The 24,423-nt window shown below is 49.3% G+C and overlaps 10 protein-coding genes and 1 non-coding gene across 11 annotated transcripts; 5 read left to right on the forward strand and 6 right to left on the reverse strand.

Moving 5' to 3' along the window:
* Positions 1-538: 538 nt before the first annotated feature.
* On the reverse strand, positions 539-1,983 carry BU24DRAFT_180833 (uncharacterized protein). The gene is made up of 3 exons (XM_033521620.1): positions 1,506-1,983; positions 1,070-1,383; positions 539-1,003 (listed from the first exon to the last, which is right to left on the reverse strand). The coding sequence occupies exons 1-3, from the start codon at positions 1,720-1,722 to the stop codon at positions 791-793; spliced, it is 744 nt and encodes a 247-aa protein (XP_033383920.1). The 5' UTR covers positions 1,723-1,983; the 3' UTR covers positions 539-790.
* A 1,779-nt stretch (positions 1,984-3,762) lies between these two features.
* On the reverse strand, positions 3,763-6,599 carry BU24DRAFT_390871 (uncharacterized protein). Its single transcript, XM_033525087.1, has 2 exons — positions 5,269-6,599; positions 3,763-5,220 (listed from the first exon to the last, which is right to left on the reverse strand). The coding sequence occupies exons 1-2, from the start codon at positions 6,514-6,516 to the stop codon at positions 3,934-3,936; spliced, it is 2,535 nt and encodes an 844-aa protein (XP_033383921.1). The 5' UTR covers positions 6,517-6,599; the 3' UTR covers positions 3,763-3,933.
* A 172-nt stretch (positions 6,600-6,771) lies between these two features.
* Positions 6,772-7,827, forward strand: BU24DRAFT_421874 (nuclear cap-binding protein subunit 2). The gene is made up of 5 exons (XM_033527833.1): positions 6,772-6,903; positions 6,964-7,052; positions 7,105-7,149; positions 7,209-7,400; positions 7,449-7,827. Exons 1-5 carry the CDS (start codon positions 6,841-6,843, stop codon positions 7,558-7,560), a joined length of 501 nt encoding a protein of 166 aa, XP_033383922.1. The 5' UTR covers positions 6,772-6,840; the 3' UTR covers positions 7,561-7,827.
* Positions 7,638-8,823, reverse strand: BU24DRAFT_421875 (SNO glutamine amidotransferase). Its single transcript, XM_033527834.1, has 2 exons — positions 8,436-8,823; positions 7,638-8,375 (listed from the first exon to the last, which is right to left on the reverse strand). Exons 1-2 carry the CDS (start codon positions 8,696-8,698, stop codon positions 7,781-7,783), a joined length of 858 nt encoding a protein of 285 aa, XP_033383923.1. The 5' UTR covers positions 8,699-8,823; the 3' UTR covers positions 7,638-7,780.
* Positions 8,824-8,844: 21 nt separating this feature from the next.
* Positions 8,845-10,666, forward strand: BU24DRAFT_421876 (4'-phosphopantetheinyl transferase). Its single transcript, XM_033527835.1, has 2 exons — positions 8,845-9,291; positions 9,374-10,666. Exons 1-2 carry the CDS (start codon positions 9,205-9,207, stop codon positions 10,355-10,357), a joined length of 1,071 nt encoding a protein of 356 aa, XP_033383924.1. The 5' UTR covers positions 8,845-9,204; the 3' UTR covers positions 10,358-10,666.
* Positions 10,667-11,770: 1,104 nt separating this feature from the next.
* On the reverse strand, positions 11,771-11,865 carry BU24DRAFT_t45. The gene has a single exon. It is a non-coding gene; the product is annotated as a tRNA-Gly (tRNA).
* A 2,171-nt stretch (positions 11,866-14,036) lies between these two features.
* Positions 14,037-15,033, forward strand: BU24DRAFT_180939 (uncharacterized protein). The gene has a single exon (XM_033521621.1). It carries the CDS (start codon positions 14,181-14,183, stop codon positions 14,718-14,720), a length of 540 nt encoding a protein of 179 aa, XP_033383925.1. The 5' UTR covers positions 14,037-14,180; the 3' UTR covers positions 14,721-15,033.
* A 1,343-nt stretch (positions 15,034-16,376) lies between these two features.
* On the forward strand, positions 16,377-17,837 carry BU24DRAFT_408792 (FAD dependent oxidoreductase; the record flags this gene model as incomplete). The annotated part of the gene is made up of 2 exons (XM_033525876.1): positions 16,377-16,625; positions 16,683-17,837. The coding sequence occupies 2 exons, from the start codon at positions 16,377-16,379 to the stop codon at positions 17,835-17,837; spliced, it is 1,404 nt and encodes a 467-aa protein (XP_033383926.1).
* Positions 17,838-18,368: 531 nt separating this feature from the next.
* Positions 18,369-19,651, forward strand: BU24DRAFT_421884 (DJ-1/PfpI family protein-like protein). The gene is made up of 2 exons (XM_033527836.1): positions 18,369-19,123; positions 19,239-19,651. The coding sequence occupies exons 1-2, from the start codon at positions 18,659-18,661 to the stop codon at positions 19,464-19,466; spliced, it is 693 nt and encodes a 230-aa protein (XP_033383927.1). The 5' UTR covers positions 18,369-18,658; the 3' UTR covers positions 19,467-19,651.
* A 67-nt stretch (positions 19,652-19,718) lies between these two features.
* On the reverse strand, positions 19,719-21,340 carry BU24DRAFT_408794 (uncharacterized protein; the record flags this gene model as incomplete). The annotated part of the gene is made up of 4 exons (XM_033525877.1): positions 19,719-19,722; positions 19,796-19,876; positions 19,926-20,039; positions 20,112-21,340. The coding sequence occupies 4 exons, from the start codon at positions 21,338-21,340 to the stop codon at positions 19,719-19,721; spliced, it is 1,428 nt and encodes a 475-aa protein (XP_033383928.1).
* A 1,066-nt stretch (positions 21,341-22,406) lies between these two features.
* BU24DRAFT_450276 (uncharacterized protein) lies at positions 22,407-23,541 on the reverse strand (the record flags this gene model as incomplete). Its single annotated transcript, XM_033531015.1, has 2 exons — positions 22,407-23,302; positions 23,352-23,541. The coding sequence occupies 2 exons, from the start codon at positions 23,539-23,541 to the stop codon at positions 22,482-22,484; spliced, it is 1,011 nt and encodes a 336-aa protein (XP_033383929.1). The 3' UTR covers positions 22,407-22,481.
* Between the last annotated feature and the right edge of the window lie 882 nt (positions 23,542-24,423).

Raw genomic sequence — 24,423 nt, forward strand, 5'->3', positions numbered from 1 at the left:
TTGAAAAGAACCAGCGATAACAAGTGTAGAAGAAAGTTGAGAAGCTTGGCGTTGCGGAGTACCGCGTGTTGAGGTGATGGCTTGTGATACGGTGGGGAAAGTCTCCGAGGGTGGAGTGGGGATTTGGAAGGAGGTGCGATGGGAGTGATGGGTTTGTTTACAATTCTTGGACACTTTTCAGTGGTCAAAAAGAGGAGGAGGGTGGAGAATGGTGATCAGGTAGGGGGTGGGGTTACCTGTTTTAAATAGGATGGTATGTGAATCCGAGCAATAGACGTGTTGAACATGCAGTGAGGGGATTGGAAACAAATGAACTTTTTAACGGTCTTGTCATTAGATAGATATGTGTAAAATATTCGTTCGGGTATACAGTACTCGGGAACCTTCCAGTCAAGACAAGCTGGGCAAAACCTGTAGCAGCAGTAGCGGTTGGATAATGTACAAGATGGACGCTGTAGGCCCGCTGCGACATTTGTCTTTTTTCCCAAAATTGCCCCTGACCAGAAGATCCCTATCGTTGGATTTCCACCTCGTGATGAGTTGAAGCCCGTTTCATTGCCTTCCGAAGTCGAGTTATCTGCGCTCGTCTCGAGTATCCCAAAAGACCGAAAGATTCGTCGGAGACGATGATGATGTACAGAGTATGGATGAAAATAAAAGGATTGGGATCGCTTGGGATATCTCAGACTGTAAACGCCATTGGCCGTGTTAACGCATTTGGCCTCCAATAAGATAGATTAATGAAATGGAAAAATTGCGATTATTAAAAAGAGTCGTCTTGTGATTTGTTTTATAAGTAGGTGGTCCAGAAACCGGCCATGAGCATGATTGGCACCGCAAGTGCGGCGAAAGCATTAACGACGATTGCCCGGTCCGCAGGCGAGCTGGTGGTCGCGTACAGGAGTTGGAAGCCGATGCGCTCGTTTTCTTGGGTCGAGTTAAAGCAATTTGAAGAATTTACTTCGGGGACGTCTTTGGGATCAGCGAAGGTGATGTCGGCGCACTATTTACGTGAATTGTTAGTATATTTACTAATCTTTTCATTTTGACTTTGTGAGACGGAACGTACATTGTAAAGCGCGGCACCGTGTTGCGCCAACTCGATGACTTGAATCGTTGCATTGTCGCCGATCGAAGGCGTGTAATTTGCTGGCAGAGGTACTTGAGGCAGACAGAACGAGCCATTATATTGGACGTTTGCAGGGCCTGTGATTTGAAAGACAGGCAGCATGGCGTGCGAGTAGTTGAGTGGCTCATTGCCGAAGCCCATATTGATGTAGAACTGTGCGAGCGAATGGCCGGGGAACCAGCCGGGTTGGATTGAGATGGCTCCTCCCTGTAGGGGCCACTTTGTGCGATTTGTCGATGTCGGCATGCCACCACCTGAGCACAAAGTCAGTTTCATGTCATTATTAAATATTGTTACTCGTCTGAACAACAAGAAAAGAGAAGGAAACGAATCGAGCGACAGCACAAGCCCGGTTCTGGGGTGCGGTACAACGTACAAGGATACATCCACTGCATGCCATAGGGAAATCCTAGAGTTCCGTTGTCATAATTGATTCCTAGCGATCCGGGTTTAATTGATGGGTCCGTAGGTGACTCGGTGCCATTCGTCATGATGTTATTTCCCCTCCATCCTGGATACACAATGACGGTGTGTGCAGAGACAAGCGACGACCAGCTGGCGACGAGGAATACGAGCTCTGTGAAACGAAACATGTTGCGGGACGGCGGCGTAGTTTATGACAGCGGAAAGTGAGACGACAGGGAGGATGAGGATTCCAAAGGAAGCAGACCGTCTATAGCGCCCCTAAATGTCCTTTCAACGTGGGTGCAAGTGGTATCTTCTACAATAGACAACAACAAAGGAGTTGAAGTGTGTGTAGGTCAATGGTGGCACTGGTGTTGGTAGAAGTGGTAGCAGTGCAGCTAAGCAACGACGAATACTCTAGCAGACAGAGCAACAGATAGATACAATCAAATAGTCTTTCCACGGGCGAGTGGCGGGGGCATCAGCACTTAAATTGGGTTCATGCTTCCCTCTTCTTCTCTTGGGCCTGCGGCGCGGCGGCAGTGCGCCATCTGCATCTCTGCCTCGTGCGACCCTACTGATCTGTCGAAAAGAGGGTGCGCCTCTCTAGACTGCTCCACAAGGGACGAGCCAGGAAGAGCCAGGAAGAGCCAGAACGGTGTCGAATGGCTGGAGCAATACGCATGTAAGCTTGGTCTTGCAAGTATTTGTTAGGTGAAAGGTCCAATCAGTGGAGGATGAGGATATGCCCAGGATATTGAAGTCGCCAGGGTCTTCCACCATTGAGCGGCGCGAATGCCAGGGCCCTCGGACGGGAGGCGGATCCTTTCTCGATGCCCCAAGGTGCGGCCGGACCAGAGCGTGGCACGGTAGCTTCGCCTCTCGTAAAAGAAGGTTGGAGTGTAGTCGAGTCTAGTTGGTTGTTTGGTTGTGCATGTTCTTCCTCCCAAGGACTTTACCCTTGTGATTGGCTCGAGGGGTGGATGCGAGCAATGTGAACGATGTGATGGTCTTTGCAGGGCCCCCAATCGCCCCAATAACCTTTGTAAAGTATCCCCAAGGTGCGAAGGTATTATTGCACTAGTCACTGCTGCTTGTACGCTCTTCGCAACTCGACTCGTCGGCAATTCCCAAGAGACTCCACTCTAAGCGCCCAACTCCTGTATTGTAACCCTCCACACCACCATCCCCATCATCAATCTTCAACGCCTTTCAGTAGTTTCCGTTCTTTTCCAATTGTCATCGTGGAAAGATCGCCAGGACAGCAGCGTCTAAGTGCGCGTATCCCATGATACTGATGTGATGCCAGCGTGATATAAAGTCAACTGTGCCGCCTTCATACTTATCACCTCCGAACTGGGACTCTGCTAACGATGAATTCAGCACATCGATTATCCATTAACCAACTCATTTAGGCGCCTACGCCTGCAATCCAGAGCTGCCCCATCGGTCTGCTCTACACAAGTAAATGCTTGTGCCTTTCTGCTTTCCATCTTTTGCCCCGTCACGTTTGCATCCCAAAGCGATGGTACTGTTCTGTTATGGGAAAGCATCCGAGGGGCACAGTCAGACGTGCATTGCCTTGTTCCGTCTAAAAAAGCATCATGTTGTGCCATCATCGTTTAACATCATCGGCTGCCTTAAAAGACAACCTTCACATCACCGTCATAATCAAACACAGAGCCGTAGCTAATTGCGTTTCCACGCCCTCCCCCTTCTCGTTCAGCCCTAACCTTCCATCTCGCCGGATCACTCTCGCTTGGGGAATTCACATTAATATATCAAATGCCTTAAGATAGTGCACTGCACTGCAGCCCCAATCGCATATCAATGCATGCAGTATTTGCATGCAATAATGCCTGCAGCGAGATTGCTTGTCAATGGCAGATGTGACGAGCTGACGCTTGCCCCCCGCTAATTCGGCGGTTGGTGTTTCCCGCACCCCTGGTATATTTTGTCCATGGGGAGGGGAGCGGGCTGAGCGAATTAGAGAAGGTAGAATCGTGGGACTCGATGCCTTCGGTCTGGAACCCCTCGCACATTTTGTCATTGCTGCTTATTGACGTTATCGTGAGTGATTAATTGTAGGGCTGTAATGGAAGAATTGCGCAGGGCATACGTGGAATATCGTTCATTGAGCATCAATCGTTTTCTAATGTGCACATTTTCTGTTCGCCTCTCTAGGCAAATCGTACGCATGAGAGGAAAGAGATATTGTGTAATAGTTTCGAATAAATATAATAATTGATTTCGAGGATTGATATGTACTGTACAAACCCGGCAAGACTTCCTCGCGGAGTTATCTACCTGAGTAGTTATCAGATAGTCTTTCTTTGCGCAAAATCTTGACCCTGAAACTTGTCGCTGCAAACGCACCCAATACATGCGCAAAAGATGATTTAATTCCCCTCGACCTGGGGTATTGATACTCCCAAGCTCCTTAGTCGATTTGTAGCCGCCTCTACCAGGGCCGTCTCGCGCTGAAGCAGTGCTTCGATCTGTTCGTTCTCCTGCTTGCGAGAGTGTGATGGCACCTTCACTCCCGTGTCACCAGCCGCCCGTTGCTCCTGTATCGCGCTCAATGTCTGCTCGGCTTGCTTCGTGAGGGTCTTCTTGAGTTGCTTGATTTTCTCTAGACGCTGCCACGCTGGGATGTCGCTACCGTCGGCATCGTCTGTCAATGTCTGCGCGCTGGGATCTAGGCTGCGTTCCATCACTTGCAACTCTTCCACCAGTCCGGCCTCTTTTTCGCTCAGTTCCGACCCTCCAACCGATGCCATCTTCCTTCTAATCGCCTCATATCTTGCATTGATCTCCTCTTGACGAGATTTGACCCTCTCCAAGCGCTCATCGATCTTAGCAGCGGAGTGTTCGTTCACCTCCCCGTTCGAATCAGTCCCATCATTACCTGTGACAGCCTCTATGTTTGTCATTGCTTGACTTGTTCTGAAGATCTGGTCCCGGTATTCATCCTGCAGACGCTGGCAGCGTCTGAATAGGTCTGCAACTGCGCGTTGGAGCTTCTGCGTGTCATCACTCAGTACCCGGTGGACGTCCATCAATATGTTCAGGTTGGCCGGGGACAAGCGAATCTCCTCCTTCAGACTAGCCCGATGTCGTTGTGGAATGAGTTTGTCTAATCCAGCTACGGACTGCAGTGGCTCGTATAGCTCTTTGGGAGGCTGGTACGCAGGGCGTGTCTGCATTGGAAGCGTGCCGACTTCCATGTATTCTGCAAGTTGCTCTTCTGTAGGCATGCCATCTTCCGGTGCGTCTAGGATAACAGCATGAGGCTCATTATCGAATGTTGTGAGGAGGAAGTATCCAATATTGCCATCCTCAATTGCAATGCATGAAGTCGCATTATCTGGAACTGCTGCTCCACTGTTGCTTGCAGGTCGCGGCAGGCAGAGTTCCAAGTGAGTGGTGGCAGAATCCAACATGCGCGTTAGACGGAACTGCATGCCTTCGCTCTGCGGATTGGCGAGTTCTTCCTCGAGATTACGGACCCACGATTCAAGAGAAATATAAAAAATACCGCTAGGATGAGACACGAAGAACGAGAAATCCGTGTGTACATCTGTGGTAATGCTCTGGCTGTAAGTAGAAGTTTCTTCCTTGGTCAAGACAAGGGTCTCCAGTAGAACGAGGTTATGCTCAACGGGCTTGGAGGCAGAAAAGTCGTCCTTGTAAACGTTAGCAGGGGGTCTTTGCAAAGTGATTGCATCACTTACTGTTGCGGAAGGCAACCAACGTCCTACAATTCCCTCCAAATCCAAGCATATGTGTACTTTTGCAGTATCTGTAAGAATACACACTACCGCAGCAGGCAAGCCTTCTGCCGGCTCCCCATCCTCTCCATCCGTGAATGTTTTCAGAGAAAATACGATAAGATCGGTAAGTTCGAAATCATCCAGCCCCTGTGATGAGATTGAAAAAGGACCCTGGAGCAACGGAACAGCGGGAACACTATTAGGCCGTGTATACACCTTTATAGATTCTCCAAAAGGTGTTACCTCTTGAAAAGGTTCTGAGTAAATGATATCAGAGAGCCACGACAGCTGCTTCTGGGCCGTCTCAACCTCTTCAGCTGGCGTATCCTTATTCTCTTGAGAGTCTTCATGGGCAACATTGATTGAAGTTGCCAATGTCTCCATGATGGTATTGGAGGAATCGGCCTCTACCAACTGCCACTTGCTAGGAAGCAACGGACACAGGGCATAGAGATCCCCTTCAACCATAGCAACCCACAGCGTCATCGGCGCCCAGCCATGGACACCCTCTTGCTCAGGAAAGTCGCCGAAGCAGGCGGACGCCACTTCGAGCTCAAATGAATCTGGCGAGAAGCCTTTTGTAGCACCAAGCTTCGACGCGCTGAGATCGTCCTCATCGTTCTCAGCATTGGCAAGTTTCTTGAGGTCGACAGAGAGCGCCGGCTCGGCGAAACTGGACCGGTCCGTACGATTGATCTCCCATAGGCGGACAATTCCATCTTGAGTGATTGTAACCAAGCAACGACCATGGTATCCTAGCGGGTGCCATAGCACTGAAGCCAACGGTGACTCTTCTCGAACGTGTGCGAGTGGCCCAATTTGAAAAGCTTTCAGCTTGATTGGCGAATCATCGTCGGAATTTAAGAGGCTCGAGTCTGGTAGAATTGCTACATGGATCGTGTGCGAGGTAGCCACAGCTATGTAGTCGTTGTAGGGTGACACGACCAGCTGTGTTATAGGGAATGGAACCGAGAGCTTCAATGTCCGCGACGAATCCAGGCCATCTTTCAATGCTGCAAGGTCCGCCCAACGTATCTCTGTTCCCACGGCCGTGAATATCTCCGACCCTCTCGTCGCGATGGTCTTTCGCTTTCCAGGAGCTTGTTTTGGTACCAGAGCGGTGCTGGTACTCTGTTTAGGCGCAAATAGCTGGTAGCCGGAGCTAGGTCGCATCAGCCATGGCGGCGTATAGCTGATTACTCGCGGCATTATCGGCGGGGCAGAAGTGCAGGTGGGTTGTTTCGTGGAAGAAGGGCAATAGAAGAGCCGCAATGCTCTGTCTTGGAAGCAAGACAAACTTATTGGCTAAGAAGCTGTATGTCAAAGATTCGCGTGCATGGGCGCGTTGTTCGGAAAAACCTCGGCGCGTCGACCAGGTAGCTTCGAGCTTCACTCTTAGTCGATCCTAAATATTGTTTACACTCTCCCTCACTTACACTCACCTGCGAAACCTACTCGCGCAACCTATAACCAAGATCGTAATTGATCGCAAGCTATATCAAATTAACTTTTTCTACGGGGCTTTAGCCAACAATGTCTCCTAACCGGTCTACAGTTCAGCGGCTTGACCAGCCAAGCTCATACGCTTCGAGCAAAGTGTGTAACAAGCCGAACGAATACACTTCGAGGAACTACATATACTGACCGGGAATCAAGAACCGACGTAGGCGCCGCGATGAGGAGGAGCCAGAGCCGGACCTCATGGAGAAGCTAAAGGATGCGACTACACTCTACGTCGGAAACCTGTCCGTCACACTCTCCAGTTGCTCCATCCACTTCACTGACAGACTGGTCCAGGTCATTCTACACCACCGAGGAGCAAATCCACGAGCTTTTCTCCAAGTGAGTGCATCCCCAGATGCAAGAATCGTACGAAGATGGCTGACAAGGGCCACCTACAGGTGCGGCGAGATCAAGCGCCTGGTCATGGGCCTCGACAGGTTCCAGAAGACCCCGTGTGGATTCTGCTTCGTCGAATATTACACACATCAGGATGCACTCGACTGCATGAAGTACATCGGAGGCACGAAGCTCGACGAGCGGATAATCCGAACCGATCTAGACGAGGGTTTCGCCGAGGGCAGACAATACGGGTATGTGGAAGATATATATTGGCGCATTACGTACGCTAATCATCACAGACGTGGAAAATCCGGCGGCCAAGTGCGCGATGAGTACCGCCAGGAATACGATCCTGGACGTGGCGGATACGGTAGGGCTCTTGCCGACGACTATGGCGAGGATGTTGATTGAAGCATTCATGCGAGCGAACGCATGCCACCAAATGCGTGAAAACATCACGAAAGCATCACGAAAACCGGCGTTGGAGTGGAGTTCAAATTCTTTCAATAATGGATGGGGATACAACAGAACCTGGAGCTCAAATAGTCTACCTGTCTAAACAACTGCAAAAACTGTTCGCCGCATGCGCGAGATGCATTCAAAACACCAGACTCCTAACATGCATTGTGCCCTATGCCGTGCGATCTGCAATCTCAAACTGTTGTCTTCGATCAACTGCTTTCAATACCTCATTCAACCACCATGCATGTATCCGCGCATCGTCTGTAAGCTCCGGATGGAAGCTCGTGCCAAAGACATTTCCCTGTCGAACGGCAACAATATCTTCTGTGCCCGCATGCTCATGGGCCTTGTTTCCCTGTAGCGCAGGCGTTTGAGTAGGTACCTTTGCCATGACCTCAACTTCAGCTTTCAACTCCTCCTTCGCAAGCTCGTCCGCAGGAGTCTTGGATGGCGCTACAACCGTGGCGTCTCTTGAAGCTTCCTCAGTCTGTATGCCCGAATGGTGGGGTAGGATCTTCTCCACCACAGGCGCTCTTATGAACACACAGCGATAAGGCAGGTCGGCTCCGTCGCCGATAGCCTCCCGCAGGAAAGGAAGATCCAACTTCGTCTGGAAGCTCTCCGTCTGTCTACCAAAATGGTTCCTGTTCACCCGGACATCCAAACCACCAATCAATTCCTGCCCGCCCTTCTTCGTCCTGTTCGCAGACTCGGCCAACAAGATGAGACCCGCGCAGGTGCCCCAGACAGGTTTGCGTTGTACTCTGTGAAACATGCTGTTAGTAAAGCGGGCACGCGACATGGGATTACTACCGCCACCTTACTTTACGTATTCCCTGAGCGGGTCCAACAGACCGGAGCGCGCTGCCACGAGGGACATGGTCGTACTCTCGCCTCCAGGGAGAATGAGCGCATCGCATATCTCCAACTCCTTGGCTGTTCTGACCTCAATGAAGCTCCACTTCAAGTCTTGCCCGTTCCGAGCCTTGAGCGTTTGCGCCGCTTTGCGGAGTAACTGGACGTGCTCGCTGAAAGCGCCTTGAAGCGCAAGGACGCCGACAGTGACGTCCGGGATGGTCACAGTCATCTTGAGATATATCAAGAGATGAATGATACGTCGACAGGTGTGTAATATAATTTCGGAGTCCGAATAGTCGTTGTCGTCTTCGTCAAGATTTAATAATCGGAGATGGGGGACTCGGAATGGAATATTTATTAGTAGTCTTGGAGTCACTCATGCGGGCCGTTATCGATAAGGGCAGACCCTGGCGTTTATCTACACGCTCATACAAGTTTCTACTGTACAATTCCTTCGTGTTAGTTGTCCCCGCGGCTACTGGGTTGGTTCACTAGATTTTTCGCGCGGGGAAACTAAACAAAAGACGGAGACGAAATCGGAAAGGCAAGCAACAAATCAAACGGTTCAAACTAATTAATACTTTGTCGAAAAAAGAATCGAAGTTCTAGCCCCGGGATCTACTCTAATTATCTCGGCCACCGCGGATCTTCCAGGTTGCTCCCTCTTCCGTGAATACCCACCATCTCCACGACATCTCAGTGCATAGAGTCTACTACATTCAAGTTCACACCAGTATGACTCGCACTGAGAAGAAAGTCGAGCTTACGTGCTGGCTACTGGACACAAGGAGCCTATGGCCGGGCACGAAGATAGCTGAATCAGTATGTTAAGATACCCTCTTCTATCCGCACACCTCTATGTACCGTTCCTTAGTGGGTTCCGATGCTGACGCTACTCACCTAGGCCTCAGAAGCTCTACAGCTGATCAGCCCGGAGGAGCGAGCAGCATGTATAAAGAAATATCACATCGCGGATGCGAAGATGAGCCTCGCATCCGCCCTGCTCAAACGACTCTTCGTATCCAAAACCCTTGGGACCGCCTGGAAGGACATCCGCTTCGGCCGCAAGCGTGATCCCAAGCACGGGAAGCCGTGTGCACTTCTCCCAGACGGCATCACGCCTGCGCCCGTGGAATTCAACATCAGTCACCAGGCGGGACTCGTCGCACTCATAGGATGCAAGCTCGAGCCCGAGGATGTCTATCCAATTACCATGAAGGAGAAAATCCCGGAGAGCGTTGATGTCGGCGTAGATATTGTCTGCGTGAATGAACGAAACGACTACCGCATGATCGATGAGGAAGGCGTGGATGGATGGGTTGATATGTATGCCGAGATCTTTAGCCAGCAGGAATCTTTCGACATGAAATACAACATCGATCCTACCGGATTTCCCCTTCTTGACGGGACCATCGTCACGCCGGGGATGCTCGGACGGTACGATAGATGCTGTCGACGAGATCAGCAGCTTTCGGTCACGCTAGCATCTGGAGAGCAGCGCAAGTTTAGTAGCGATCTCTTGGTCGATGCTAAGCTACGGCGTTTCTATACGTACTGGTGCTTCAAGGAGGCATACATCAAGCTAGACGGTGAAGCACTCCTCGCAAACTGGATCAAAGAACTCGAATTCCGTAACGTGAGAAGCCCGCGTCCCGGCGTACCCGCTCGATGCAGTACCCTGGGCAGCTGGGGCGAGACGGTTGGAGACACGGAGGTTTGGTTGAAGGGGAAGAGGTTGTCAGACGTTCGAATGGAGATTCAGGCATTTGAGGAGAACTTCATGGTGGGAGTTGCGGTTAAGCCGGCTCACAGGATGCCAGATATTTTGACAGGCTTCAAGTCACTGCATCTTGAGGGGGATATCATGGATTTTGCACGATATGCGTAATATATATATAATGATAATGAAGGGGAGTTAGCAGTAACATACATAATGATTGCGTATACAGATGTTAAGCAGGTCAGCCTGGATCTTTAATAATATGATGTAGCCAGTTCGAGGCGGTGGGAGGCAGCCAGAGCCGACTTCTTCTGTGGCTTGCGTGTATCTGCTACTGATCACATCGACATCCCAAGTCCGGAATAGACGCACAAGCTCGAGCGATGACGTGTGGATTACTGGAACTCGATCTCGGAGAATGGTTCGATGAGCGAGTCGATTCTCTGCTCTATGTGTTGTGAGGTAAACCTCTGCCAGACATACTCTATCCTTTAGATTTTTTTTCCTATAAGTTTATAATTAAACTATCTATAGTTAACTAGTTATACATTACACTTATTTATAACTTTATTAAGTATTATTTTAACCTATTAATCTATCTATTAATTGTTTTTATTCAGTCTTTATCTTGAAGTACAAGATTCCTCCAGGGTATTAATATTACGAGAATAATGTCATCTCAATTCGTCTATGTTCTTCGTTAGAGTGTTATCATCTATTGAGGGTTGACAGGGCTAATCTATCTATATACCCGAACTTGCTATTCAAGGATGTATTGTAGCCAGTTGACAGCCTTGAAACCTCGCACATGTACAGCAGTGGGCAGAGACCGTTGATGCAGGACATACTGTGGCCCATCACATACAGCAAGACTGATCGCACATCTATGAAACAATTCGTTCGGGGCTATATAGACCAAAACATCGACTTGTGGCCGACTGATATCTCTAAGGAAGACCAAGAGGTTGCTGTTGGAGACATGAGAACCTATAGCGATTGTCCCTTACCTTCCGCTAGGTTATCTTCAGTCATTAGAGTTGGTTTTCTCGAAGTCCGCGATTCAAGACACAAGCGTCAGAAATAAGTTATGAGCGGCAATAAGCAAGGCAAGCGGAGCAGGGACGTCGACATATCCGAACTGTCACATTCGGGAACAAAGAGGCCAAGCCATCGTCACGCATATGACAAGAATCCTGACACTGATGCCAGCCAGTGATGAGGGTTGGATGGTATGATAAAATGATGAACCTACACATGCATTCATTGAGTTACGGGATATGCTGTTGTATAAAGACAAGGCTAAAAACTTACTCATGGGAAGGCTCGTGAGGTTATTTAAATGACTACAGAGATATTACAGAGGGTAAAATAATAAAATATTAGACTATTTGTTTATAGTCTTCGCAACATTTTTATTATAGTGATTGTAACAATAATAGGTTGCTACCTAAAGATGCGCACAGGCCAAATCAGCTTTGTCATCACCACTACATGCCAAGCGCCGATCAATTCGCGCACACTAGTACCCGCTAACCTTAATGCAGTTGAAAAGCAAAAAATGCAAAAAAGAAAGACAGCTATTGCATTGTCCGGGAGTCGAACCCGAGCCAATTGCTCCGGCGATCAGGATCCTGATCTCGTGGAAGGCAATTATCCTACCGTTGGACCAACAATGCTAATTGCTTGTTTGATGAAAACCTTGTAAAATTAAACAAATATATACCCAAGACAACTTTTTTGTGCATCTTCATTTGCTTGACTCATCCCAACGTGCTAAGGGAGACACCCTGCCACTCCTGCTTCGGAACAGGCCGTGAAGCTCCACAATCGGGCCTGTTGTGCCAAGAATCAATCAATCCATCATCCTCGTTTCTACCACTTACCTATTCAGGCATAGCTGAATTCACGAACAGCACTATTTTCTTACGAGCATCTAAGAGACAGAGGGTTGGTAAGTTAGGCTAGCCACCTGCTAACTTCTTGTATCTTCTATACGGAGTACCTAAAGTATCTACATAGGTACTTAAGAGTGTACTGTAGCCAGTAAACAATCTTAACTGCTTGCGATAAACCTCGCTAAGACACTGTTGTGGGCATAAAATACTAGCATGGGGCCACCAACCCTCTGTACATCAAGCAGCAACAACGTTATCCAAAAGAATGAGAAATCGGATCAAACATGAATACATGGAAATTTATTCATTCTTCGCTGAAGGTGCCCAGCCAAACAAGGACTGAGTGAGGTAGAGTTAGTTATGTCATATTCTATTAGCAGCCTGTCACAGCACCGACGCGAACAATCAATCGTTCTCAAGTCATCCCGCGAAAGTAGAGAGCGCGGCACGATACGCCAGTCAGCCTTGCACCTGTTTCGGTATCTCATTGTAGGATCCATCGGATAATTCCCCGATTTCCGCCATATTCATGCGAAACAAGAGGCAGCCGCGAAAGCCATTCTCAGTGCGTGTCGGAGTGCCAACAATGCCAAAGCTGCCCAATGATGTAGACCTATGCGCGCATCGTCCTACGCGTGGAATGCATCTTGCGCGAGAGAGCAAACAGCAATTGCTCAATCATGCATGTGATCGTCATGACTGCGCGTACCGTCTGTTAGCTCGGCTGCGACGAAAACCAAACCTGGCCGGGGAAACCGACCGCCTCTCACGGCGCGCTCCGAGTGATGGACAGCCGACTATCAATGATTACTTCATGGAAGACGGATCTTCCGTGCGATCGGCGGGAAGTTACCATCTGGCTTGTTTCGATTACTGGTGACGGCATAAACGTGATTACAAGAGTTTCGAAACATTGTTTCGAAAGCTGACATTGACTGTGGCACAGACGACTTTGAATTGAAGGGGGTTGTGTTGATGCGAAAAAATCGAACGAAGCAAGCGAAACTCCGTCGATTCGCATGAACAAACAACGGAGAAACAGGTATCTTGTGATCTGGAATGACGGGCATCGGCGTGATGTTTGATTTCCCAAGCGAGGGGAGAAGAGATGGAACGGGTACACAAACAATCAAGGCCACGCTTCATATCGCAAGGCAGCAACCTCGGCGGGATGTGTGATATGCTGCATGCACTGTGATTGGGGCCGATTGTCACCGTAGGTAGTGACACTCTTGGATCACTCTGTGTTGTTACATCTGTAAGGCAGGTCGAGGCCACGGCGGTTCTAGCTCCAGGTCTTTCTTCTCGGCTGGATGCGCTGTCTTTGCAGTTGTCTTGCGACCTCTTTACGTCGCTTTGCAGAGAGTTTGACCCATTAGCTGCCGCCCCGCCATGGAGTTACAGTACTCGTACATTTGGTATGCAGACCAAGAAAGGTCACTACTCTCGCCTGGCGTCGTCGCGTGCAGGTCTGGAGTCGGTGAACGCTTTGGGTGGAGAACAGTGGCAGACCACTCCCACCACCAGTTTGCGTGTCCACATCAGCCTGCGACCTCGTTGATTGGATGCACCTCCGTAGGGCTCACCGACACCCTTTCGGGGAATGTATATGCGCCAAGTTTGTTGTGGGTCTGTGAGTCGTGACTCTTTTGTATTGTATTGTACTGTGGATGTACTGTACTGACCTGCCAGGCAATTTCTCGTTATCTGCTACTGTGTACTCTGTCCATGGCTGTAACACCAGCTTCGGCCTGGCTGGATGGTTTGTCCGCAACCCTGCATGCCAATCCTTCCTTCGCATTGATTGATACATAAGGCGAAGCCATGACCAAAGCACGAGATGAGGAGAGCCGCAAATCTGTCCCCAAAGTCTAGACATCCCAATTCCTATTGACACTCCTATAATCCTGCAGACTATTTGAACTACTCTACGCCCACCTGCATCCCTCTTCCCCTCAGGCTCACAATCAAACTGCCTTCAAAGATCCTACTTCGTCTGAGCTTTGGAGCTTCCTGACCTCCACGCCCCAGCTGCTCTCCCATACCAGCTCGTCCAACTACCCCACCTAGATCAATCCAGTAGATCATCCGCAACCATGTCAGCTCACCGCAGCTCCCACTTTCAGCCCCCGCCGCCAATCCGCACATCCACCTCTGGCTCCCAGAAGTCGTTGGGCTCTGGGCCACAATCTCCTGCTTCAGACATGGCTTCGCCAACTGTCTTCAATCGCAGCCACGCAGCATCCCCAACGGAGGAATCATTCTTCGGTGCTATTGCGGGACGCATGCGAAGGGGAAGGTCACGGAGTCGCTCGAGGGGTGCTTCCGCTCGCAATCGGTCCAAGTCTCCCATGATGCTCCCGCCTGAGAACTTCCCACCCAGCACCACTACCGCACTGCCCTCGAGCCCAATCTCTCCCACCACGTCAACCCAGCAACGACGACATGCATCGAGCGCCAGCCAGTCGTCTGCTATCGAGGTGAAGCCAACTCGACCGAACCTCGAAGCGGTTGGGCGGAGGAGTACGTCTGGAAGTGACCCATGGCGCGGGCGTCATTCCAACGACTGGCTGTTCAACGGCTTCTCGGTTACGGAGACTGCAAAGGACATCCTCCACCTTGGTAGGAAGTCGTGAACGAAGTCATGGCGCGAGACGATCCGTGATCGATCTCGCTGTATCGGGCCAGATTGCCTGCTGGAAGGCATCCCACTTCTTGACGGAGTGTCCCCATGGTCCGCTGAGAGATACCCAAGCAACAACACTTTGCTTTCCTTTACGATCTTTTTAACGACGATGGATGTGGACGTAATGAGTGCATTCAAAATTGCCTATCGCTGGTACGAATTTGATGAAAGCCCGCCATGATGCAGGGCTTTTGCATGACCATTCTCTTTCTTATAGCATGTTGTATATCGCTATCGATCATTTTCTAGGTCTTGTATATTAGCATCAGATTAGCTTTTCGGTCGCTGCGAAATCAATGTTGTTGCGAAGTCTGCTCTAAATGAAGACCTTCTATGTTTAGTGACTTGATGTGGCTTTGAGAGACCATATGATATGACCTTTTGTAGACTTGCTCCATATGTTTGAAATGCTGACCACGTGATGAGGATCACTGACAGCAGCTGCACTGTGTACTGCGATGTGAATATTGCGTGTCTTAGGGAGATGATGGCTCGCTTTAATGGTTTTGTCTCTCCTCGAGCACTGCCCCCTTACTAATCTGTCCTTCGGTCACAAATTCTAGTCAACTCCGCTCTCAACCTAAGGGGGAAGTCGGAAATAGTCCTGGCCACCCACTATTGTTATGATCACCACCCAAGCACCGTTGTATCCAGTAAATAATATTATAGCATTTAGTATTTAAATTTAATAACAATATTGCGAAGCCTTAAGAAGTGCTTTTAATATAATGTTATTCTGCCCTCTGAAGTGTCTCTGTAGTCAATTAAATAGCCTCATGAGCCTTCCTAGGACTATTTCCGACTTCCCCCTTAACTAGGCTGAAAGCTCCGTTCCAGTGACAGCACAAGAGAGGGTCGTTCTTGGACGTGACACTGGACCGATACTCAAAGATCTAATCAATCTAGATCCTCGTGTCATGTAGTAATAATTCTCTTGTTTCTCCACTTAGTACATACAAATTGCCAGTCGACGATGTCGGCGTGTAGCCCCGTGGCGCCAAGAGGCGTACTGCTGCCAGGTACGAGCACCTCACCGCACGCCTTGCGCTGTGACTGTGCTAGTAGAGCACCTCGATGTCCATATTGTGTTCCAATATCTCTGCACATCTCCCGATCCTTTTCGCAATGTTACAGACCGCCAATTCAGAACGTCAGTATAAATTCCCAAAACGTGAAGGAACAATCATCATGTTCGATTGTTATCAGACGGGTGTCGACCCACCTCGCAGCAGCTTCGCAATCCTCCCTCCTCTCTTCGCGTCTCGTCATAGCGGGCCCCGCTACGCTTCCTAAGGGAATCGGCATACCCTAGGTTTAGACCCAGCTATACCGGCCGTTACAGCTCCTCCATCATACCCAGTGGACTCATAGAGGATAGCCAGACGCCATCCCGTGGCTTAAATTCATTTAGGCAACGAGCTAGTACTGTGTAATTGCACGGTTGTCTTCATATTCGACCTCGTGGCCGATCTTCATTCCGAATACCGACCCTTAGGGACCTCTTATTCCGATCAGAGCTCTGGAGCTACTATATGTAGCTTATTCCCAGTACCAGTACCGTTGCGCGACAACTTAGAATAGTAAACCTTCAAGCCTCGTTTAAACCATGAGGATCGCAAGCGCCAATATTCCGACGCCTGAGTCGACGCAATCCTTCTGGCATAGCGAACCGAACGAGTTCCTGCTGGGCCATCGAACAACGGATGCTCTCCCATCCGAGGCAGACATTGTCATTGTTGGAAGTGGCATCACTGGTAGCTCAGCTGCGAGATACCTCGCAGAAGATAAGAGGTGCAAAGGAAGGAGCATTGTGCTCCTAGAAGCCAGAGAGGCTTGCTGGGGCGCCACCGGCAGGGTAAGTCTAGCAACAGACGATTCCATTCACATCTTCAGTGTTAATGTTTTGATTTAGAATGGTGGCCATTGCCAGCCACTCCTTGTGAGTCGCGGCGCCGATGTAGCGGCCTTCGAGATCAAAAACGTCGACGCTGTCAAATCCTACATCGATGAGCACAACGTAGCTTGCGAATGGCGCACACTGCCTGCCTGTCACTCCTACTGGACAGAAGACATCTTAGAGGAGGCCGAGAAGGAGATAGAATATCTGAAAAAGGTTGCGCCAGAAGTGGCGGCTACGATAGAAGTTATAAAGGACAAGGACCAGATAAGAAAGCACCGCGTGAATCCAGACTGTGCTGGTCTCACCATCACCCAAGGAGCTGCCAGTCTATGGCCATACAAGCTTGTGGCGCACGTATTGGAGAAGCTCGTCAAAGATGGAAAGCTCAACCTCCAAACACTTACTCCTGTGACCAAAGTCACATCCGCAGAAGGGAAGCACACACTTCACACAGAACGCGGCCTTATCAGCGCAAAAACAGTCATTCTAGCCACCAACGGCTACACCTCCGCTCTCCTACCTCAATTCGCCGATCTCATTGTGCCCGCCCGTGGAGAGATGTCGTCTCTCCTCCCACCCAAGAATTCAACCCGCCTCGCAGAATCTCACGGCATGTTTGGACCATTCGACCAGCCGGTGAACGATGATTACCTGATCCAACGTCCTTTTGAGGATGTTCCCAATCCGGCCGGTCATCTTATGTTTGGCGGCGGCCGCGGAACTGCTCTATACCCCAGAGTGGGCGTCTCAGATGACACTGTGATCGACGAAGGATCAGCTGCTTATTTGCGTGAAGGTCTCCTCAAGCTGCTCGAACTCGACGGTGAGACGGAGGGTTTGAAGGAGCTTAAAGCCACTCATGAATGGACGGGTATCATGGGTTATTCCAGGGACAATTTCCCCTGGGTTGGCGAACTTCCGGATCGACAGGGACTTTGGCTGTGCGGAGGGTATACTGGTCATGGGATGCCGAATGGTACGCTATGCGGAAAGGCCATTGCGGAAATGGTACTTGCAGAAGCAGCTGGAGAGGATGTCTCGCTGTTACAAGAAGAGCTGGTCAAGAAGGGTGATTTGCCTAAAAATTATATCTTGACCAAGGAAAGAATGGCACAGGCAAGACTTTTGCCTACGGTCAAAGGCGTCCGTGTCAATGATCTGGTCTGATAGCATTGTTACGCAGTTACATTTAGATGGTCCTGTTCCTGGAGCGAGTCGCAATAGATATTTAGAACCTATACTACCCTTGATGACACGGAGATATGTAGACTTTACTTCAGTGACGTTCTTTTGCTCCCCAGTTGTGATAATTTCCCGAACCGCCTACACCTCGCTCTGCCAAGGTTCAAGTAGTACTGCTTTGAAATCATTGAATTTCCCCACGTCTCACCAAATAGTATCAATTTCCCGGCCGTGGAAAACTCCAATACGTACGTAGACCTCATGATATGTTTGCTGTTTGACAAGGCCAAGCACAGGCGCGCCCTTGATGCGCAAGTAATCAGCAGAGAAGACCGATGCCGCAGACGATGCGGGGAAAACGATTCCTGATTCGCTCCAAGCTCCGTTTACGGCGTGTAGTAACACTGCTTGCCTTGCAAAATACCCAGATGATTACGAGTAATGCAATTATGGAATTGACGGGCGTATGTCATAATTCTTATATTTCTGACTAGCTCATTAGCGTTATTATCGTGACAGGCTTCCATGTGACATTCCCCAGATTTACTCTTAGGTGCTGGCGATATAGATATAAATACCATCCACAACTTGGCCGGACTCAATTTGCTCCCTCCCATCGAATTGAGGTGATTTCTTAAGCACGTATTATCTACGTAGCCTCATACGACGACCAATACCAACGATAGCGACGAGTAGTCCTACCAACTCAACTACCCCACCGAGTACCCATAACACACATAGAAAGAGATATCATCCAAGGGGACCAGAACCTGCATCATTGCACCAAGTGAACTCCGACCATCGTCATGTCTGAAGCCCAACCCCTCCCCAAAAACATCGGCGTCGTCCTCTTCCCCGGCTTCCAACTCCTCGATGCCGCCGGACCCCTCGACGCCCTAAACATCCTCTCCCTAACCCACCCGCTCAATCTCTCCATCCTCGCCCACGACCTCTCCCCTGTCTCCACCCGCCACCACCTGCACCAAGCGGCCGGCTCAAACTGCCAGCAATCCATCGTCCCCACGCACACCTTCGCCAACGCGCCAGACGACATCGAGGTGCTCATCATCCCCGGCGGAACCGGATCGAGGAAGGAGGAGAACCTCGACGGGGTAATCGAGTTCTTGCAGAAGAGGTGGGGTAGTGGCGGCGAAGAGAAGAAGGGTGCGTTGAGGTGGATCTTGACGGTCTGTACCGGGAGTGCGATTTTGGCAAAGAGTGGTGTGCTGGATGGTAGGCGGGCCACGAGTAATAAGAAGGCTTTTTCTTGGGTACGTTCGTTTTCCTTCTACTTTACTTTTTTAGGCGTTGTTCGACGTCGTACCTGTTCGTCCGATACAGCCAACCGAGTCATTGAATTTTCTAACGTGTTCGTTTTCTCAACAGGTCCGCGAGCAGAATGAGAAGGTGGAATGGGTTCCTAAGGCGCGATGGGTCAAGGACGGCGACATTTGGACGAGCTCCGGCATCGCGGCGGGCATCGATATGATTTACGCTTGGTTGGAGGAGGTGTTTGGCAAGGAGACGGCGGATCTGCTGGCAGATGCGAGTGAGTATGAGAGAAACAGGGATCCAGGGAATGACCGGTTCGCGGAAAGATGGGGTGCTGTCTAAATGACTGCGGTGTAGAAGATTTTTTTTCTATAAGTTTATAATTAAACTTTCTGTATACAGCACACTTATTTATATTTTTATTAAGTATTATCTTAATCTACTAATCTGCCTACAGATTACTTTTATTTAGTCTATATCTTAAAGTACAAGATCACTCTAGGGGTGCTTTAGAGTATCGTAACCAGGTACCTATACTAGAAGAATCGAAAGTTAGTAAAGTATATGAAAATTTAGGCAGCATGATTGTGAATTCTATCTATTGGAATAGTAGCTGTTGTAAGCCAAAGTAGGCAGAATAGCTGAAAACCTAAGTATTCTTGTCTACCTACAAGAGGGCAGCGGGCACTATTTGTGCCTGTATATCATACCAGTGTTGAGTCCTCTCCTTCCGAGGTGAGTTACTGATAGATCTGTATGTGTGGATATGAAGGAGAAAAAAATGCTTTTTGGGATATCTACCTTTTAGCCAGTCGAGTGAATAAACCAGTGTCTGATACCCGCGTCCTCCTTGCTTGCCATTCCGTTCTTCCACCTTTTGCAATAGTTTCAGTGGATTGAAGCTCCCTTCGGTGGCTTGAACGGTTCCAGCCCTCACGCGTTATTTACCCCCTGTAATCATGATATAGGTAAGTGATTCATCCTGACCTTTCTTCCATTTCTTCCTCGATAGGAACGCCAATATCGCTTTTCCTGACGAATAGGTAGAAGATAGCGTTTGGAAGTGCAGTGTCGTAGGGAATTTCAGCATTAGCAGAGGCGGCATTCCACAAGATTTCCTTCAAGTCTGCCCAGTTTGAACTCGACAAGCTGTAAAACTGGTCCGACTTCTCACCTGGATCCACCCTCAAGCAGACGTGGTCAATCTCTGCCTTGATTTCCTGCATCGAGTACTGTTGCCGTATGAAGTCACGGAACTGCGCTTCGGTGGTCGATGGCTCCATGTGGATCAGCTGCATGGTGCCTGGTAAAGAGACCTCTGGATCCATCTCTTTGATGTGCTCTCTGAAAGCCTGCGATTCTGCGTCCATTGCTTCCAATCGCCATATCATCTTGACCACTAGTCGGCTTTTACCCAGTCCGGCCTGGTCATCTTCTGCAGTAGGTTCGCCCACATCATTCAAAAAGGCGCTTTCTGAAGAAACCATCTTCTCTGGTCGCATCCATACAGGGATATGGGATGGTTTGACAGTGATGGCGTTATCCCAGTTCTGAGACCCAAATCGCTTGGGCCAGACTGAATTGTTCGTCGAATAACGGATATAGCGAAGAAGATTGATCGCTCTATTATATGCCTCCAAATCGTCCTCTCCTAGTTTCTTCAGCGGACCCAACGTTGGCAGTCTCAAGTCGGCCATATTAATTGGTGGAGGCCTGCGCTTGGTGAGCTCCTCAAACCGCGAATGGGTAGTCTGGACGATAGCTTGCGAAAAATCCCCTTTTCTGATGGCGCGAACCATCTGTGCAGTGCTGAGTGCCTGACGATGAGCGATGTGTTTCTTATCCTCCTGAAATGGAAATACTCTTGATGGCTTGTCGTCAGTTGTGAACAGCCCAGGGCGATCTCGAAGCAACTCCAAGACCTGATACTTCCGCAGCGGATCGTCATCTTCAAGTAGGTGGTTGTAAAACTTCAGTACGTATGGAGACAGGGCAAAATTTCGGAGTTGCGCCACATCAGTATAGCCGAGATATGCCGTAAGTTCTCCTTCACTGCAATCGAGTTTCACAAAACTTCGAGTCTTCTGCGGGTCACCTTTAGTGAGCTGGATCTTCTTGTTGCTGACTTTGTGTGCTTCTCGGCTCTTCCCAACTCTACTCGAAGGTTTCTTCAAGCTCGTCTTGGGCGCAGAACCGATTTTTGGGACGTCACTCATATTGAATGAGGTGATTGATAGTGGTAAGACCTGGTCTGATATTAGCGGAGCCCAGCGTCCAGTGAGTCCAGAACGGCTTCACATACCTTCTCGTCGAGAATCAGCACAAAACGGTCTTTCTCTGTTGACTGTGGCGATCGTGATGTTGTGTCAAGGTTTGACAGAGGGTTCCCGAGAAATCTCTTTTAGTCTAACCTTCAATTCTGGTGTCCTCGGGAAACGTGGGAGGTGATGGCTTGCACAATCTGCGCGAGATAGGTGACATTGGCAGCCTCTGCCTGCGACGAAGGGTGAGATTGTGACAATCTGAATAATACCGAGAGTGTTGAAGTAGCAAATCAGGTGCTCTTAGGAAGTTTAAGGTGTTTTAGCTGTGGTGATAACTCGATGACAGCTTGCCTTTTGCGCATGCAATATACCGGAGGACGGCTAGTTCTCGGCCAGCGTGAAGAAGGTGTCAGATAGGAAAGAAGTATAGATGGACAGCTTCGGTGGGTAAGGCCTGTTTGAAAGGTTCTGAGGTAGAAAGTGAAGGAAGAAGAGTGAAGGAAGGATGGAAGGAAAGTTGAAACTTATATAGTGGTTAGGTTAGTGAAGCTGTGAGAGCAAACGCCTTCCTTTACCGCCTTCACCGCCTTCACTTGCTTCACCGCTCTCACCACCTTCACTTGGTGAGATGTATATATGTTGTACGGGGAAAATACAAAGAAGAGTACATGTATAGAAGGTGAGGCAATCGACTGATAGGTTATGCCATTGAGGTAGTTGCAAACACGTCTGTTCACTCAACTGGAAAGGCCGTTCATGTGAAGATTTAATTGTGAGAACATACATGCATGAATAGAGACTTCATTGAAATGCTACGGTTCTTTGATGTGGTTCAGTGACGTTCTTTGCATTGATGTGGGGGGCGGTCGGTTCAGTACATGGCTTTTGATTGTAGCAACCTCAAGATGGTACTTGAATATATTTACGAGACTATCTGCTTAGATGCACCTCATTCATCCCAGTAAAAGAGCGACTATTCATTCGTATTAAATAAGGAACGTTATTCCACCAATTTAACCTTTCAGCAAAAAACCAATCTTTCTTTCCAGACTGAACCGCCTACGCCAATGGCGTATCGTACCATCAGAACATTCTAACTCTCGTACTGAGTGATAGCCTCTGAAAGAGATCCGTCAATGGCTTCCTTCTGCTGCTTCGCACACTCCGAGCGAGTAGGAACAAGCCTCAAGATCTGGAAAGCCAGTGTGTCGACAACACCTTCGACCGCACGTAGACCTGCTGCGATAGCCGGTCCAATGATCGCAGCCTCTCCACCTGTCTCAAGATCCACGGGTTCACGCCTTAGTACAGCATCCTCGATTGTGTCTCTCCTGATGGGGCTGTTCTCCAGTACGCCTCGGCGACCAATGATAATGTTCAACAGCGCTTGATGCACCCGCACAAACTGGATCAAAGCGATTACAATGGCGTCGGTATCGCACCCTGGAGGAAAGGGAGGCAAGACTGTGAGGCGCGGCAGTGAGACGGACAAGGTGACCGAGATGCCTCTAAGGCCACGAGCGACATCATCAAATGGCGCTTGTGCAGCTGCGAGGTCTCGCTTCGAAACAGGGTCTCCTATCTTCCTGGCTGCAGCTTGGAGATCCTGAGAGAGTAGAGTCACTTTGTTGATGGCGTCGATGACGCTCTGGGCGGCTCTAATTACTTTGGCCTGGCATCCATTCTCCGGGCAGGCTTCTGCGCTTGGAGTTGGTGTTCCTGTGGGCGCGCCTCCAGTGGGATTGCCGGTGAGTTTGGGGGGAGTTGGAGTAGGTTCTGGAAGTGGGAATGAAGCACATTCTCCTTGCAATCGAGTGATGATAATGACTTCGGTGGCGTTGGAGGCTGGGTCAATAATCGTGGTCGAGGTTGGGTCTGCTTGGGGGGGACCATAGATTGTAATAGTCTCAGGTCCTGGAACGGGTTAACTAAATAGAGGCCTATGGTGCCTCGATCAACTTACGGAAAGTTCCCGTTGGAACACCAACAACAGCAAAAGGCGGTACATCACTGCATCCTCGTACTGTGGAAGTGAATGGCTGCGCCTGCGTGGGCAAAGGGACAATGAAGGTCCGTAGCGGTTCGGCACGTGGAAGGATATTGGCTTGAACAAAAGACACGATGAGTGCCGAAGCTGCGAGTTTTGCGTTCATGATCAGTGATAGGCAGCGATATCCGTATTCGTTATGCAAGTGATGGTGTAGGATGTTGATAACTTGAATTTGTCCTTGAGTCTCCTGCGCAATATATAGCTTTTGAAGATACAAGAGATCGTACTCTGGCAGCAACGCCAATAATGTGTTGACACCACCCACATAGACTTCTAAGATTACTTTTACTCCTTCTCCCCTCGTTGGTGTTGTACATCTGCTTTCTATGACGCGCTCATTTTACCTTTTTATCCAATTCCAAAGGGTTTTGCGAGCATGAAGCAGCATACAAGATCGCATACATGCCACAATGATTCGTCTCCCAACCCAAAACGCCAATGATAACGTATTGCATTTTACGTGTTGTAATTCGAGGGAGTATCAGTACTCGAGACCTGAAGCATGACTGGATCCTTTGGCAGCAACGTATCACAGGATCGTCAACGATGCCGAGTACGACTTCCGCACTTGGACAATATATATATCTGCGTCCCATTACACCCGCAAGGTACCCGATCCGTGGTGTAACTTGGTACGTTGAGTAACCAACATAGGTCTACGGGCTCAGCCTTTTACCACAGTACCGATATCATATGCCTCGATCGCGATTTACGATGAGGGACAATCTACTTTTACACAGCCATTACCTGGGTAATGGATACACTTGCAAAGGTCTCGCCTCCTAATTTGATACGTGTGCTGATTACTATTTCGTGACTTGGACGTACATGCGTAAATACAACAAATTGAAGTGCCACGCAATTTCCATGAATCGCTTTTTTGCCTCTTTGCTTCCAACAAACGCATTACAGGTCTATGTCCGACGTGCTCGGTCCGACAGCTGTCCATTTCGGACCTATGCAGCATGACACGAGCAGTACGGCG

The sequence above is a fragment of the Aaosphaeria arxii genome (assembly GCF_010015735.1).
Source record: "Aaosphaeria arxii CBS 175.79 unplaced genomic scaffold BU24scaffold_4, whole genome shotgun sequence".
NCBI lineage: Eukaryota > Fungi > Ascomycota > Dothideomycetes > Pleosporales > Aaosphaeria > Aaosphaeria arxii.

Bases quoted from the DNA above. Each gene is read 5' to 3' on its own strand.
- BU24DRAFT_180833 (XM_033521620.1), bottom strand. From the start codon at position 1,722: ATGTTTCGTTTCACAGAGCTCGTATTCCTCGTCGCCAGCTGGTCGTCG. The intron at 1,384-1,505 runs GTACGTTGTACC...CTTTGTGCTCAG, and splicing joins CATGCAGTGGATGTATCCTT to GTGGTGGCATGCCGACATCG. The intron at 1,004-1,069 runs GTACGTTCCGTC...TCACGTAAATAG, and splicing joins ACGGTGCCGCGCTTTACAAT to TGCGCCGACATCACCTTCGC.
- BU24DRAFT_390871 (XM_033525087.1), bottom strand. From the start codon at position 6,516: ATGCCGCGAGTAATCAGCTATACGCCGCCATGGCTGATGCGACCTAGC. The intron at 5,221-5,268 runs GTAAGTGATGCA...AACGTTTACAAG, and splicing joins GTTGGTTGCCTTCCGCAACA to GACGACTTTTCTGCCTCCAA.
- BU24DRAFT_421874 (XM_033527833.1), top strand. From the start codon at position 6,841: ATGTCTCCTAACCGGTCTACAGTTCAGCGGCTTGACCAGCCAAGCTCA. The intron at 7,150-7,208 runs GTGAGTGCATCC...GGCCACCTACAG, and splicing joins ATCCACGAGCTTTTCTCCAA to GTGCGGCGAGATCAAGCGCC. The intron at 7,401-7,448 runs GTATGTGGAAGA...TAATCATCACAG, and splicing joins GCCGAGGGCAGACAATACGG to ACGTGGAAAATCCGGCGGCC.
- BU24DRAFT_421875 (XM_033527834.1), bottom strand. From the start codon at position 8,698: ATGACTGTGACCATCCCGGACGTCACTGTCGGCGTCCTTGCGCTTCAA. The intron at 8,376-8,435 runs GTAAGGTGGCGG...CATGTTTCACAG, and splicing joins CCGCTCAGGGAATACGTAAA to AGTACAACGCAAACCTGTCT.
- BU24DRAFT_421876 (XM_033527835.1), top strand. From the start codon at position 9,205: ATGACTCGCACTGAGAAGAAAGTCGAGCTTACGTGCTGGCTACTGGAC. The intron at 9,292-9,373 runs GTATGTTAAGAT...CTACTCACCTAG, and splicing joins GCACGAAGATAGCTGAATCA to GCCTCAGAAGCTCTACAGCT.
- BU24DRAFT_180939 (XM_033521621.1), top strand. From the start codon at position 14,181: ATGTCAGCTCACCGCAGCTCCCACTTTCAGCCCCCGCCGCCAATCCGC.
- BU24DRAFT_421884 (XM_033527836.1), top strand. From the start codon at position 18,659: ATGTCTGAAGCCCAACCCCTCCCCAAAAACATCGGCGTCGTCCTCTTC. The intron at 19,124-19,238 runs GTACGTTCGTTT...TTTTCTCAACAG, and splicing joins ATAAGAAGGCTTTTTCTTGG to GTCCGCGAGCAGAATGAGAA.